Raw genomic sequence first — 16,757 nt, 5'->3', positions numbered from 1 at the left:
GTTGGAGAGAGGCTAACTGCCGCACAATTTTGTGTGAAAAGGACTTTTGAACCCCACGTGTTTGGGCTACTAGCGAGTGAAGAAAAAGGGCAGTGATGGTCACCACCACTACTGCTGCTGTTTTTTTCCTTTTCTTTGCTGCCAGTTTTAAATGGGCTATCCATCATTTCGTGTGGGGGTTCCACACCCCTCTTCTTTTTCCTCTGTTTCTGGATGCGTTTTTTTAGCACCGCCGTTGTGGGGCCGTTGCTTTGCCAACATGCATACGCGGGTGGTGCTCCTTCCCATAGATGTGCCGTGAAAAATATTAATATATTTTCAAATGCGCCGTGTGCTTCTCTGTGTGCGTGTAATGTGGGGCTTAGGCCTCACCCAGGCAGGGGCAATGACTCCTTTGCACCATTGCGAGGCGGCCGGCGGTGCGGTGCACTAGCACAATAAGCTGTGCGTTCCATAACATACAGAGTATTCGCTGCTGTGGGAATCGAACCCTTATTTTTTTGTGAAACTACCAGGGCTTATCCACTGGGTGCGGTGCGTTGATTCGGCAAAGGGAACAGAAGGACGTCCTCTATGAAGTGTGCCTGTGGAGGGAGAACTGAACTGCTACCTTGGTGGCTATAAAATATTGGTGTTTATCTGAAACGAGCGGGCGCATCGCTGTGCATGACGAGACTTTATTCATACGGACGTGAGGCGGCGGGTGGAGGAGGCCAACGGGCATGAGCAATACGAGAGCGATGACATTGTTGCCTGTTGAGATGATTTGAGCAGTGATGATGATAACGATGGGGCCAAACACTCTCAGGTATAAACACTCTTCTCGATGTCAGGATATTAAAGTTGCACGGTAATGTGCCGCAGGTTGACCGGACCTCTTTTTGTGAGGCTTTCCGACACGTCGGTGGAGCTGCTCGACGTTCTCCAACAGGGTGTTCTGTTCTGCACAGGCGTGGCTGCCCGAGGATTGTATCCGCCACTGGCGGACTGAAGTGTGCACGACGATCCTCCGACGGATCCAGCGTGTTGTACTCACCGCACTGGACGGTCAATCCCGCATTGGCAACGTTGGGGACTCTCTGCTGTTCCTCATGCCACACGAGGCAGGATGCATCCCATGCGTGAGGACCCTTTATCGCCAAAGAGAGAGGGATCAGTGGCTCCTTACGGGACATGAGGCGGCAGCAGCAGCAAATGGAAGAATGATAATGCGACTCTTCTCTTTACACCACCTGACGACGTTGGACCCAAAAGGGGAACCACAAGTGAATGCAGAGCACGGCGCACTTACTTGTGCACTGTTGTTTGACTTGTCGTGAAGCGGGATGGAGCCGTCAATGACTCACCTGGTGGGGATGCGAGCTGGAACGATGATCTCACCCGATTCGCACCGTGTGTGTTCCCATCGTACGTGCGGGCGCACGCAGGGCACTTCACAGAGCCTATAAACCGTTTTCTAAATTTGTGTATGCTCACATTGGTCACGTCGCACACGGTTTCCTTCTTGGCAAGAGACCCGGTGATGTTTGGGCACAACTGCAGAGCTTTATTGGGGAGGACGCGAAGACTGCGAGAGAGGCGTCTCCTCTCGACACACAGGAGGGCGGAAGAGGGTGCGAGGGCTTTCGAGGTTGGATGCGACTGCAGTTGGAGGTGCGTCACGATGATTGGCCGCGAGGTGTGATTGTGCGGAAGCAGCGCAGTGTGACGCGTAGTACTGCTGGGCGGGGAATTGGACGGAGGCTGGCACGGAGTGAAGAGAGAAGTGACACACCCACGAAGCAAGAGGCCAACGTTGCAGTGACGTTGGTGAAGTGTTTTCCATGGGATGAGCTGAGATGCTTCTCCCATGGCGCTTAGCTGTGCCCGCGCCAGCCCGCGTTTTTTATTTTTTTTTACTCCACAGAGTGTCCAGGCTCTTGGTTCTTGCTTGCTTGGGACTCCTCGACCATGGAATTCAACGAACCACGACGAACTATTGGGATGCCAAACCCACGGGAATTGTGGGCTTTAGCGTGGTCAATCTGGATCAGTGAGCGGAGACCTGCGGCACCTCATTCTGCGGCGAGTATCTCACGTGTTGTCACGGGTATCAGCGCCTGTGTGTGTCTGCCCTATGACCGGCATTTGTATGGCGCACGCAGTTTGCAAGGCTGAGGGAAAGGGCGGGAATTCCCACTGGCACGTGTCTGCAGTCATAATGCGTAAATTGTGGACTTGTTTGTGCGGCAAGGCAGCAAGGTCGCTCAGAAGATGCAGCATAGACTGGGAGTACACTTTCTAGCGGCGCGTGCTTGGTGACTCTCGAGGCGAATGCCCCAAAGGGACGCATGTGGGTGAAGCAGATGCACTGGATATGCGCAATGCCATGCTTCGTGACAGGGAGCGAGAGAGGAGTAGCGTGATCCTTCCTGCCATGGACCTATCAACTTTTGAGGAGTTGGAGTGAGGCCAAGGGGACAAGCGTGTGTGTCTTCACTTTCTTGCGGGAGGGCGCGCAGAGGTTGGATTTCTTTTGTTTGTTTTGTTACTGTGTCTGTGTTGACGTTATTATTTTTTTTTCCAGAGGCATTCATTGTGCGATTTGTGCGTGTTTGGTGTCCAACAATTTCCGCGCCGCCAAATGGGGTGTTGCGCAGGATCGGCATACATGGATGTGCAAGAGCATCGTGTCGCTCGCCCGTAATAACGCACACGCGCACAGTTTCAGCGCGTCTGACACGTCACGTTCTTAAGACCGTCCGGAATCACTTGTGGGACATCACTTCATTTTTGGCCTAGGGACAGCGAGGGGAAACGGAGAGATATGCCGGGAACGTAATGCTCCTCCATAATACCGCAGGCTGGCGGCGACAAGGAGCAGAGAGCCTCTACCCAACGTTGAGAAGAGGGCAGCACTCTGATGATCCGGCTTGCTCTTTAGGAAATTGTAATGTAGTGTACACCGTGTGGGCCTTTTTGCTGCGGATATGCAGAGGGGCGATGTGGGGTGGAATTATTGTTGAAGGCAGCACGGACACCGCAAAGCCTTTATTGGAGGGAATGCGTGCTGTTATTCCGTGCTTCCTTGCCTGCGTTGTCGCACTCATGCTGTGTGTGCGGATGGCCACAGTAGTGGAGCTGAATACGGTTCAATGTGTGTTGCTCACGGGGACTGCGCGACACATGTTTTTTTTTGGGTTTCCCAAAGGAGGGGCGCATCGCCGTTGCGTGCTTCCCGCGGCAGTTCATTACCCTGCGACTGTGCGTGCCGCCGTCCGCTGCGCCACTGCAAGCCTTCGCCTTTGTGAGAAATGGGGAGCGTGACTGCTGTGGCGGTGGTCGAATGCTCCCGAGTTGGTGCTTTTGGTGATTTCACTTAGAGTGCCGAGCAGCGAGGGGCCGCACACGCCCAGGAGGTGGGAGTGTGTGCTGCAACCGCACTTGCGATTTGTATTTGGGATGTGACATGTTTCTTTGGTATTTTTATTTTTGGTGATATGCGGGGCAGCGGTGTGTTGGCGTGTGCGGGCTGCTCATGGCTGCCGGTGTTGTCTTTCCTGCTGTTCTCCCGCTCAACTCCTTTGCGTGCGACGGAACAAACGTTTTTACGGACGTGTGGTGGGGCCGCGTTCTTGTTTGGGAAAAAAGCCTTTCGCAGGCATAATGAGACTGTCGCCCGTGACACACGAGGCGGTGGGGAGTTTCCTGGGATTTATTGGCGGGGTGGCACCGCACCCATGCCGTGTGGCAGGTTTGCGTTCCGCAATGCACGGTGATGGGGATGTGCGGTGATAAATTTCTTCAGTGGAGCGACACGAGTAGCACGAGGAGCTGAACGGAGGAGTGATGGCTGCGTGCTTCCCAGTGATACGTGAATGGCGAATGCAACATGAAAGGCAGCGTGACGGCACTCTTTTGCGACACGCGCATTGCAGATATTTTCCATAAAGCATGCAAATTGCACTCTTTTCTGTTGTGTGGGGGATTACCGTGATGCATCGCTGTTGTGGTGTGTATGATTTGGGGTTCTTGCGTGTGGCTGTTACTGCACCGAATACTCCTCCCACTTTTGTTTGTGTGTTTGTGTGTGTCAGCGTTTATGTGCCCACGTCCTCTTGCAGAGTGTGTGCGGTGACGGCGGTGCCACACGGGTGCGGGACCGTAGCGAGCGGAATGCATGAGCAAACCCTCCGTGCGCACCACGTTGTTGTTGTTTGCTCTCACCAACACTGTGCTGGGTGGATGAAATCCACTCGCCGTCGTTGCGGTGGTCCTCGTGCATGTGGTTTTTATCGAATACTATGTGGATGACTCTCTTGCTGTGGATGAGTCTCTTGTTGTGGCTTTGATTCATGACTGTGCCTATTGTCTTTCTTTTTCTCATTCCCCTTTTTTGTTTGGTGGCCATTGTTTAGATCTAACTCGATCCAACCAGGAAATCAAAGGGAAACAATGCCTGGAAATCAAGCGTCTGCCGTGCCGCAGGGAGATCGTCAGAGGAGAGCGAGGCCGGAGTCTGAGGATGTCACGGATCAACCCGCTGCGACACAAATAAGAGTGGAGGAGGCGCGGCGACCACAGTGGACCATTAGCAGCACCGTAGAGGACATCCTGCTGGAGGGAAGCACTAACAGGACCGAAATGAAGCTGAACGATTTCCTCCGGAGCAACTTGGGCGAGGAGTGGGTTGTGGAAAGAAATGGGAACGTCACGATGGGGAATTTTGTTCAGAATCCCGAGACGTTTATCAAAAAGAAAGGGTTATTAAACACAATAAAGGCATCGCCGTCATACAGAGAGCTGGAGGAAAGGAGAATACTATTGGAGGCTATTTATAAGCTTAATCACGAGGGTGTGCTCTCTCTCGAGCAATGGAGGGACTATGAAGGAAAGGATACGGTCACTCCACTTGCAAGGAGAAAACTAAACAGAGTACTCACTCAATTACTGAGAGCAGAACGGCTTGAGGCAGAAGAAAGGGCAGTGCGTGAGGAACAAGTAGGATTTACCCTAACTACTACGATCAGGGATGTGCTATTTAGAGGGAGAGTTCGCGTCATGGACATGAAGCTGAATGATTTTCTTATGATGGAATTGGAAGGCAGAGGCATTTTGCGCGCCAATCGGAATGTCTTACTGAGGGTTTTTATCAGTGATCCCACGAGTCATATCCGCGATGCGGGAGTATTGAACGAAATACAGACAACAGGTGCTTATTTGAGGATGGAGGGGACTGTACGGGAGGAAATGGGTTTGGAAGAAGTTGCACGCAGTCTTTGCGAGAATGGTGTGTTCTCGCTCGAGGAATGGAGGGACTATGAAGGAAAGGATACGGTCACTCCACTTGCAAGGAGAAAGCTAAACAGAGTACTCACTCAATTACTGAGAGAAGAACGGCGGGAGGCAGAAGAAAGGGCAGTGCGGGGACATGTAGGATTTACCCTAACTACTACGATCAGGGATGTGCTATTTAGAGGAAGAGTTCGCGTCATGGACATGAAGCTGAATGATTTTCTTATGATGGAATTGGAAGGCAGAGGCATTTTGCGCGCCAATCGGAATGTCTTACTGAGGGTTTTTATCAGTGATCCCACGAGTTATATCCGCGATGCGGGAGTATTGGGCGAAATACAGACAACCGATGCTTATTTGAGGATGGAGGGGACTGTGAGGGAGGAAATGGGTTTGGAAGAAGTTGCACGCAGTCTTTGCGAGAATGGTGTGTTCTCGCTCGAGGAATGGAGGGACTATGAAGGAAAGGATACGGTCACTCCACTTGCAAGGGGAAAACTAAACAGAGTACTCACTCAATTACTGAGAGAAGAAAGCCGTGAGGCGGAAGAAAGGGCAGTGCGGGGACATGTAGGATTTACCCTAACTACTACGATCAGGGATGTGCTATTTAGAGGAAGAGTTCGCGTCATGGACATGAAGCTGAATGATTTTCTTATGATGGAATTGGAAGGCAGAGGCATTTTGCGCGCCAATCGGAATGTCTTACTGAGGGTTTTTATCAGTGATCCCACGAGTTATATCCGCGATGCGGGAGTATTGAACGAAATACAGACAACAGGTGCTTATGCGGAGATGGAGATGGCTGTACGGGAGGAAATGGGTTTGGAAGAAGTTGTACGCAGGCTTAGCGAGAATGGTGTCAACAGTCTAGCAGCGTGGTCATTAGCTGCTGAGGAGGTAAAAGCATGTGTTCGCGACGACACTAAAATCTCATTGAATGCAGCCCTTGAGGAGGTGAGGAACCCAACGACGTCGAGCGCACCGATATACCTGGAGGGAGAGTACGAGTCTGTGTACAATGCGAGGTGGCATCATGTCGTGGAAGTTCCTGACGGCGGGGGGACGGTAATGGAGGTGGAGGAGGGGAAACCAGAACAGTCATGGACTTACAAGGCAGCTGGCAGAACTTTCGAAAAGGATGACGGTGCGCAGCAATCCGGTGCACCACGTCTCAGGCTGATGGTGCTTACCTCGGACAAGGGATGGCCGTACTCGTGGAAATGGAAGGAGAAGGAATCCATTCATGACTGCTATGTGAACTGTGAGGTGGAGCGAGTGTGGCAGATCGTCAAAAAGGATCTAAGCGAATTCCTCAGCCCTGACGATGAGCCCGGCTTTGTGCCTGGGCGACGTGTGCTGATTGGGACGCCCGGGATCGGGAAGTCGATGGCTGCCGGTTCGTACCTCCTTTACCAGCTGCTGCACTACGATGCGGAGCAACTCCCAATGGTTGCGTACTTTATTGCGGATCGAACTTTTCTGTTTGACAAGACCACCCGAGTGGCGTCAGTGTACAAGGGTGACGACAGTATTTTCCGTATTGTGAGCAGTTTCTCTGGGCGTGGGGTGAAAGGGTATGTCATTTACGATGTGGCAGTGAAGGGTAAGCAACCGCAAATTGCTTTGCCTTGCGAGGGTTGGGGCATGATTCTGCTGACATCACCAAACATAAAAAACTTCGAATGGTGGGCGAGTCGCAGGTACGCGGCGCGAATCGTAATTAATTGTCCTGAAGAGAGCGATGTGAGGGCAATATGTGCATGGATGAAGCACAATCGGTCCCAGCAGGAACAAGCGAAATACTGGAAGGAGGTCAAAGAACAAATGGAAAAAGTGGGACCGATTCTCCGCTTCATACTTAATAAAACGGCATATAATGACCGCTTCTCCGAAGGTGAATCTGCCGTGAATAAGATCACCGCTTCGAAAGCCGAGCATTACGCTAATATTGGAGAGCTTAATGCGTTTAATGACAGTGAAGTGTCTCACAAGCTTGTGAAGGTTGTCCGAGTACGACGAGACAACATTGAATGGCCTTTGAATGTACCGATATCTCACCATTTTGAAAGTAAAATATTCTCCAAGTTGGAAAGTGAAATGAGGCAGTTCGATTTTATTTTTCTTGTGCTGAGTATATGGGATTATGTCATACCTTATCTTCTTGAAAAGTGTGCCGTGTCCGCATTTTTGAATGAGGATTTCTTGCGTGCGATTAAGACTTAAAATCAATGAACTGAAGCTAACAGGACGACCTGAGCCACAAGAATGTGCGCTGTTAAGGTATTCGAACAAAACATTAACCAGGAAAGAGGAGCCACCAGAGAACCCTTCTAATCGGATTGCCATAGAGTACTGGGTGCTGTATCGACCGGCGGCCAAAAACTTTCCGCTGGTGGACGGCTTTTTCTTTGTGGACTCAAACCCGAAGATAATGGTTGGGCTGCAGATCACTACGGCAAGTGAGCACCACACCCTAACCAGTACTGTGAAGCTGTTCACTGAACAGCTGGCGGCATATTTTAATGATTGGGAGGAATTATCCCGAGACATGTCGTGGGAGATTGTTTATGTGCAGCACAAAGACAACAAGCCGCTAACTGGCTGGCAGAGATGTGGTCCCGCCAATCCCAATAATGAAACCGACGCTGAAAAAGAAATTGCGGAGTTTTGGAAGAAAAAGGTACACCAGTATCGAGTAGGAGTATCAGCCGATGACATCAAACAAAGAGTTTCCAGTGTGGAAAACGACCAACAAGGTACAGGCACAAATTAGGGAATTAAAGCGGCGTTTTGTTTTTTTAGTAAAATTTAGGAGCTTGTGAAAAGAATGATCGCGGGGTAGCTGGCTAACTTAATTAATGTATGTGTTTATCCTGATAAATGAAGGCATTCTTTATGATACTTTCTACCGTATGAATCTTTTGGGAAGAACGCGACTTTGTAGGGGGCGGGAGCCGATAGAGGCCGGATAATTTTTATTTTATTTTGCCATCCCACCCACCCCCTTTTGATTCCCACCACGCGGCGGGGTCTAGTGGTTGGAGGACCCCAAAGTCTGCCACTTCGTAAGTAATAATATTCAAATCCCAACTAAGGACAAAGGACCATGCTAGTGGTCCACAGAATTCTATATATTGAAAGAAAAGAAAACATTGAGGCAATTAACTAACGAATCTTTTTTCCTAACTTGTTTGGTTTCCATAGATTTTCAGGATCCGGCCAGCTGCCCGGAAGATTATTCCTTTTTTTTTTTTTTTTTCTTTGGATCCTATATAGTTGGATACTTTCGTGTGCATACAGTGCAGGTGCGCCAGCGCCAGGCGACAGTACTGCACACAAATCTCAGGTGTTCAAAGCTATCGACAATAGCATAAAAAAATATGGGGAATGATGAGGGAAGCTTGTTTTCCGCAAAAAAAAAAAAGGAAAACATTAAGGGAGTTTTATAGGCTTTTATAATTGCGTTTTTATAAAAGATTTAAACGGAGAATTGCTCTATTGTGGGAGAATTATTGTGACCGTTGCTTTCGCAGTTTTACTACATTTTCCATTTTTCATTTTCATTTTTAATTTTATAGGGCCGATCACTAACAGTAGCATTTTTAAGGGATGAAAAACGGACAAATTCTATTGTGGAAACAGCGCGCTCCGTGTGACCGCATGGAGTGAGGCGCCGCGTCATGGCTGGATGAGGATCCGTTTCCACGTGTGGCTCTTTGGGTGATTGCTTGCTCCGCGTGCGCTGTGTGCCGGCAGCGGGCTGTGGCCGTATGCCGTTGTCCGTGGGATTGAACTGGAGGCGGTGGCGGTGTGTCTCTTCTCCTTGTCATCGGTGGATGATTGCTGGCGGTGTGCGCGTTTGTTGTGTGGAGGACCGAATCCTCTCACCCGCGGACTGACAGCACTGCGATGGTGTGTGTGTGTGTGAGGGCTGGTGTGGAGTTGCCGGTCAGGGCGAGGGCCGTGGCGATGCTTTTCCCGCAATTTGTTTCTTCCGTGTGTGTTGTGCTGCTTCTTGCTTTTTTCCCTTGTCATCTTCTCCTCCTGTGTTCCTGCGTGGAGTGGCCGCATGCTCACGAGCCATGTTGATTGTGAGTGTCTCTTGACGGCATCCATTCATCTCTCCCTCCGCCTGTCTGTCATTCCCTGTTGGGTGTGGCGTGTTGCACCGCGTGAGGGCTGGCCCGCACACACCGACGGCCCGCCGTGAATTGCCGTGTTGCTGCTCTTTTCTTTGGGCGATGGTCCTCCGTGCTGTCCCTTCCGAATTGTCTCGTGCCCCACTCTCTGCGTGTGTGTTCTGCTCTGCTCTCCTCTGACGTGTCTGATTTATCGCCGCTGTTGCTGCTGTCTCCTCCACTTCTTGAACACAGTCACACTAGGAAAGAAAGAAAACAAGCGCGAATCGCTACTGTGAAATTGTGAGGCACTGAAAGGACCAACAGCACACACACCGCCCACACACACATATTTTTATGCTCTCACGTGTTGCTGCTGTCAAGGCACCCAACGCACACAACCGTCGCCGCATGGCCGGATCCAGCGGAAGGAGGGGAGAGTGAGCCGTCGAGGCCCAGCATGTCCCGGCGTGTGTTTACTTCTGCGGTGCTGCTCCTCCTCGTGATGTGTTGCGCCACCTGTGGAGCTGAGACCGCATCGACGGGGGAGAATCAAGTGATTGCACGGCTGCTGTGGGTGGCCTTTATTTTTGTTCCGGGATGAACGCATTTGGAACCGAAGGGTGTAACTGGTGCAAGTGGAAGGAGGGATTCGTTTGGATCGCTCGCTCTTGTGGGTGTTGGTGGACTGACGGTTGTCTTTGATGGGTGTTACACGACGCTTAATGATAGCGATGGGGCACCGAGTGTGCTTTCTCATGCGGATATTTTGGCGGGTTCCATCCTTTTTGCGTGGAATTTGTCGTCTTTTTTTGGTGAGTTTAATAATGGCCGGAATACACACATCGTGTTGAGCACAGCGAATATAAAGGGTGTTGTAGGCTCCGCTTTCAATCCCACGGCAATTGAGAGCGGCAATAGGGCGTTTCTTCGTGCGGGAAGTTAGCGAAAGCTTGGTACGAATGGTGGGTTCAATTGGGCGTTGAGGGACCGCGATGTTCAACTGGTTGTGGGTGAATTCACGCAGCCCAATGACGGCAGACGGAGCGAGCTGATCCACTGGTGTGAGCCCAAATTGCTGTGATCACAGATCATTCCCGAGACTCACGAACGCGGCGCGAATGGATTGAAGGTTTTTTGTGGCTCAGGTGTTTTGAATGGCACGCTTGTGTCCCCGTGATTGCGTACAATGACGGAAAAGACGATTTCTCCATGATTATCTGTTCGACGGACGGCGGCAGCAGCTGAGTGCTTTCAAGGGGCATTCTTCCTGCGGACTGCATTGACCTTCTCATTGCCGAGTGGGAGCAGGGACAACTTCTTGTGATTATTCATTGCTATGGGAGCCGGTACTGCAGAGTGCACGAGTCACGTGACAAGGGGACAATGTGGGTGGAAGTACCCGGGGCAATTGCAGGCGTTTGGGCCAATTCACAATCGGTTCTTTGGGAAAAGAGCTTGCGTGTGGGAGCCATTGTCACTGCGACCGTTGGAGGAAGGAGCGTCATGCTGTAGGCTCGGAAAGTGAGCTCCCCGTGGTGGGAGAGTGAGGCCCATGCGCTCTACGTTTGGGTGACTGACAGCAACCGCGTGTTTTGTGTTGGACCGGCTTTCATGGACGCTGCTGTGAATAAGCCGATTGCCAACGCCATGCTGTGCTCGGATGGTGCGTTGCACCTTGTGGGAGCGAGGCACAATGAAGAGAAAAGCAGCCTGTTTCCTGCCTCCCCTGACGGAGGAGCTCCGGATGATCACTTCCATTCCCCGTAATTGGGCGGACGTGGACGCTTCCTTCTCCGCGTCGCCCGTAAGTACGGTGGGTCTGGTTGGATAACTTTCCAACGCAGGCACTGCCAACACGTGTATCGACTAGTGCCGTTGCGTGATTGCAACGGTGACGAATGGCAAGAATGTCACAAATGGGCTTCAATTCGCAGGGCAATGTTACCCGTGAATCGTTGGGAGGATAATAATCACTGTGGCTTTGTGAATTACGACTTCGCTCTTGTGGCGACGGTGGCTATCCGCGAGACACACGCAGGCGTCAAGAGTATCCCTTTGGTTGGCGCGAAGGGAGCAGGCTGCACTGTGCACTTTTGGCTGTCGCACAGCCATGAAAGGAGTTGGGGGGTGATGTTCAACGCAAACAAACACACCGGCTTTTGGGAGTTGAACAAACAATAACGAGTGGTGCTCACGCTGCAGGACCGGCAACAAGGACTTCGTATAGATCAATGGTGAGTGTGCGTGGGATGCTGAAACGACATCATCATCGGGAAAGGGGCCACGCGCGAATTCACACTTTTACATTGGAGGGGATGGGAGCAGTGCAAGCGACACCGGGAGCCAAAACAAGTATGTGACAGTGACGAGTGTCTTTCTGTACAACCGCATATTGACCCGGGAAGAAGCCGCAAAAGTTGGTGCCAGCAACCTTGCTCTTCCAGAGTCTCTTTCTGGGAAAATGCTTGAAGGACCGGATGATCCAGCGGGAACTGACGGTGGCTCCGAAGACAGAAGCGCCTCTCAGCTCACGAACAACACTTTTTTGAAGAAGGGCTTTAGTGGCTACGGCACGGTGCGTGTGTGTGTGCCTCGGATCTTGTTGCTTCTACTTCTGGGGCTCTGGGCATTACAGCTCTTAGCTGTGTGAGACGGTGGGAGTGGAGCCGCGACTCCCCGTGGAAAAGGGTGTGCAGCTCCTCAGGAAGACTCAATGCATTCCGTTGAGGACTTTTTATTTATCCCTTTTGTTTTCACCTCTGGATATAATGTGCTGCTGGTGCCTTGTAGGAGGGATCAGAACCCCTGCCTTTTTACTATTTTTTAATTTATTTTTGTTTGCCGCTAGCTGCACACTTTCATGAGTGACGTGTTTCCCCCTGTTTTATTTGCTTTTGTTGCACCGCACGCGGTGCCGGCCTCATTGCTGTGCGTTTCGCGGACTGTGCAAAACGAGGGGTGGAGGAAGAGGCCGAGTGCCTCATGAAATGTGAGGGATTTCTTGTGGACACGTGGAACACTGCGATCTTTTTTTCCTCTGTAAGAAACATATGGAGATGCACAATCCCTGCTGCGCTGAGGGATATACGAAATGAAGGTCCACTGAGGTGATTTAGTTTTTTTTCTTTATTATCATTTATTTATTTATTTCTGCTGAACCTACGCCTTTTTTCTTGTTTTTCTGTATTTGGCAATTTGCTGTGTTGAATGCCACTATTTATCTTTTTGTCCCATTGGGTGTCCCACTGCTAGCCGTGCAGTTGACACTCTCTCATCACTTTTTATTTTCTGCTAGAAGCATCGATGGTCCGTGACGACGATCGTTTGTGTTCCCCCATTGCGATGGTGCGAGGGTGACTGGGCGCCCTGATAAGTGCGTTCTGAGGGGAGCTGATGGTGTGCGCCGTGCCTCACTGTGAGTGTGGGGCGCCACCCGCCACGACCTGCTGTGAGGCGTAACGCTATTCCTTCGGGGCTGGGGTAAGTAAAGGACTGTGGTGGACTTGGATGCGCCTCGTTCCTCTTGTTGCGGTCGTGGGTGTGTGCTGTTCGCATTGCTGTTTGCGGTACGATGTGGATGGCGGTGCTTCTGCGTGTGCCTTCTTGAATGCGCCGTGCGACGGGATTCTTTTCTCCATGTCTTTGCCCTTTTGTGAGTGGGGGTGAGTGTGGGTGGCTTTCGACCTGCCCCGAGCATTGAGGTCCTCCACACACGTGAGGCTCATCTTGGCAGCCTCTCGCAGCATCCATGCCTCGTGACAGGGAGCGAGGGAAGAGTAGCGTGTTTCCTCCTACTATGGACCCATCAATTCCGAGCAGTTGGGGTGAAACTAAGGGAACAATTGTGTGTGTCTTCACCTTCTTGCGGGAGGGCGCGCAGAGGTTGGATTTCTTTTGTTTGTTTTGTTACTGTGTCTGTGTTGACGTTATTATTATTTTTTCCAGAGGCATTCATTGTGCGATTTGTGCGTGTTTGGTGTCCAACAATTTCCGCACCGCCAAATGGGGTGTTGCGCAGGATCGGCATACATGGATGTGCAAGAGCATCGTGTCGCTCGCCCGTAATAACGCACACGCGCACAGTTTCAGCGCGTCTGACACGTCACGTTCTTCAGACCGTCCGGAATCACTTGTGGGACATCACTTCATTTGCGGCTTCGAGAAAGTGAAGTAAACGGAGAGATATGCCGTGAACGTAATGCTCCTCCATAATACCGTAGGCTGGCGGCGACAAGGATCAGAGAGCCTCTACCCAACGTTGAGAAGAGGGCAGCACTCTGATGATCCGGCTTGCTCTTTAGGAAATTGTAATGTAGTGTACACCGTGTGGGCCTTTTTGCTGCGGATATGCAGAGGGGTGATGTGGGGTGGAATTATTGTTGAAGGCAGCACGGACGCCGCCTGACCTTTATGGGAGGGATGCGTGCTGTTATTCCGTGCTTCCTTGCCTGCGTTGTCGCACTCATGCTGTGAGTGCGGATGGCCACAGTAGTGGAGCTGAATACGGTTCAATGTGTGTTGCTCACGGGGACTGCGCGACACATGTTTTTTTTTGGGTTTCCCAAAGGAGGGGCGCATCGCCGTTGCGTGCTTCCCGCGGCAGTTCATTACCCTGCGACTGTGCGTGCCGCCGTCCGCTGCGCCACTGCAAGCCTTCGCCTTTGTGAGAAATGGGGAGCGTGACTGCTGTGGCGGTGGTCGAATGCTCCCGAGTTGGTGCTTTTGGTGATTTCACTTAGAGTGCCGAGCAGCGAGGGGCTGCACACGCCCAGGAGGTGGGAGTGTGTGCTGCAACCGCACTTGCGATTTGTATTTGGGATGTGACAAGTTTCTTTGGTATTTTTATTTTTGGTGATATGCGGGGCAGCGGTGTGTTGGCGTGTGCGGGCTGCTCATGGCTGCCGGTGTTGTCTTTCCTGCTGTTCTCCCGCTCAACTCCTTTGCGTGCGAAGGAACAAACGTTCTTACGGACGTGTGGTGGGGCCGCGTTCTTGTTTGAAAAAAAGCCTTTCGCAGGCATAATGAGACTGTCGCCCGTGACACACGAGGCGGTGGGGAAGATCCTGGGATTTATTGGCGGGGTGGCACCGCACCCATGCCGTGTGGTAGGTTTGTATTCTGCAATGCACGGTGATGGGGATGTGCGGTGATAAATTTCTTCAGTGGAGCGACACGAGCAGCACGGGGAGTGTAGCGGAGGAGTGTTGGCTGCGTGCTTCCAAGTGATACATGAATGGCGAATGCAACATGAAAGGCGGCGTCACGGCACTCTTTTGTGACACGCGCATTGCAGATATTTTCCATAAAGCATGCAAATTGCACTCTTTTCTGTTGTGTGGGGGATTACCGTGATGCATCGCTGTTGTGGTGTGTATGATTTGGGGTTCTTGCGTGTGGCTGTTACTGCACCGAATACTCCTCCCACTTTTGTTTGTGTGTTTGTGTGTGTCAGCGTTTATGTGCCCACGTCCTCTTGCAGAGTGTGTGCGGTGACGGCGGTGCCACACGGGTGCGGGACCGTAGCGAGCGGAATGCATGAGCAAACCCTCCGTGCGCACCACGTTGTTGTTGTTTGCTCTCACCAACACTGTGCTGGGTGGATGACATCCACTCGCCGTCGTTGCGGTGGTCCTCGTGCATGTGGTTTTTATCGAATACTATGTGGATGACTCTCTTGCTGTGGATGAGTCTCTTGTTGTGGCTTTGATTCATGACTGTGCCTATTGTCTTTCTTTTTCTCATTCCCCTTTTTTGTTTGGTGGCTATTGTTTAGATCTAACTCGATCCAACCAGGAAATCAAAGGGAAACAATGCCTGGAAATCAAGCGTCTGCCGTGCCGCAGGGAGATCGTCAGAGGAGAGCGAGGCCGGAGTCTGAGGATGTCACGGATCAACCCGCTGCGACACGAATAAGAGTGGAGGAGGCGCGGCGACCACAGTGGACCATTAGCAGCACCGTAGAGGACATCCTGCTGGAGGGAAGCACTAACAGGACCGAAATGAAGCTGAACGATTTCCTCCGGAGCAACTTGGGCGAGGAGTGGGTTGTGGAAAGAAATGGGAACGTCACGATGGGGAATTTTGTTCAGAATCCCGAGACGTTTATCAAAAAGAAAGGGTTATTACACACAATAAAGGCATCGCCGTCATACAGAGAGCTGGAGGCTATTAATAAGCTTCATCACGAGGGTGTGCTCTCTCTCGAGCAATGGAGGGACTATGAAGGAAAGGATACGGTCACTCCACTTGCAAGGAGAAATCTAAACAGAGTACTCACTCAATTACTGAGAGAAGAAAGCCGTGAGGCGGAAGAAAGGGCAGTGCGTGAGGAACATGTAGGATTTGCCCTAACTACTACGATCAGGGATGTGCTATTTAGAGGGAGAGTTCGCGTCATGGACGTAAAGCTGAATGATTTTCTTATGATGGAATTGGAAGGCAGAGGCATTTTGCGCGCCAATCGGAATGTCTTACTGAGGGTTTTTTTCAGTGATCCCACGAGTCATATCCGCGATGCGGGAGTATTGAACGAAATACGGGCATCAGGTGCTTATGCGGAGATGGAGATGGCTGTACGGGAGGAAATGGGTTTGGAAGAAGTTGCACGCAGGCTTAGCGAGAATGGTGTCAACAGTCTAGCAGCGTGGTCATTAGCTGCTGAGGAGGTAAAAGCATGTGTTCGCGACGACACTAAAATCTCATTGAATGCAGCCCTTGAGGAGGTGAGGAACCCAACGACGTCGAGCGCACCGATATACCTGGAGGGAGAGTACGAGTCTGTGTACAATGCGAGGTGGCATCATGTCGTGGAAGTTCCTGACGGCGGGGGGACGGTAATGAAGGTGAAGGAGGGGAAACCAGAACAGCAATGGACTTACAAGGCAGCTGGCAGAACTTTCGAAAAGGATGACGGTGCGCAGCAATCCGGTGCACCACGTCTCAGGCTGATGGTGCTTAACTCGGACAAGGGATGGCCGTACTCGTGGAAATGGAAGGAGAAGGAATCCATTCATGACTGCTATGTGAACTGTGAGGTGGAGCGAGTGTGGCAGATCGTCAAAAAGGATCTAAGCGAATTCCTCAGCCCTGACGATGAGCCCGGCTTTGTGCCTGGGCGACGTGTGCTGATTGGGACGCCCGGGATCGGGAAGTCGATGGCTGCCGGTTCGTACCTCCTTTACCAGCTGCTGCACTACGATGCGGAGCAACTCCCAATGGTTGCGTACTTTATTGCGGATCGAACTTTTCTGTTTGACAAGACCACCCGAGTGGCGTCAGTGTACAAGGGTGACGACAGTATTTTCCGTATTGTGAGCAGTTTCTCTGGGCGTGGGGTGAAAGGGGTATGTCATTTACGAT

At 51.4% G+C, this 16,757-nt stretch overlaps 1 protein-coding gene and 4 pseudogenes across 1 annotated transcript, besides 2 other annotated features; all 5 read left to right on the top strand.

Moving 5' to 3' along the window:
- Positions 1-16,757: part of a sequence feature (areas not merged during assembly with more than two copies in the genome that could not be assigned to a particular haplotype) that runs on past the window's edge.
- Tc00.1047053511019.54 lies at positions 777-1,685 on the top strand (annotated as a pseudogene).
- Tc00.1047053511019.47 lies at positions 1,850-2,449 on the top strand (annotated as a pseudogene).
- Tc00.1047053511019.40 lies at positions 4,435-8,052 on the top strand (annotated as a pseudogene).
- Positions 8,088-8,517: a mobile genetic element.
- Tc00.1047053511019.26 lies at positions 9,856-11,796 on the top strand (annotated as a pseudogene).
- Tc00.1047053511019.13 (retrotransposon hot spot (RHS) protein, putative) lies at positions 15,209-16,757 on the top strand (the record flags this gene model as incomplete). Its single annotated transcript, XM_808943.1, has 1 exon — positions 15,209-16,757. A coding segment is annotated over one exon (1,549 nt), but the record flags the coding sequence as incomplete, so codon positions are not given.

This window comes from Trypanosoma cruzi, genomic scaffold, assembly GCF_000209065.1.
Source record: "Trypanosoma cruzi strain CL Brener 1047053517029 genomic scaffold, whole genome shotgun sequence".
Classification (NCBI taxonomy): domain Eukaryota; phylum Euglenozoa; class Kinetoplastea; order Trypanosomatida; family Trypanosomatidae; genus Trypanosoma; species Trypanosoma cruzi.
Note: the sequence above shows the minus strand (reverse complement) of the source record. Positions and strands in the feature narration are given on the sequence as shown.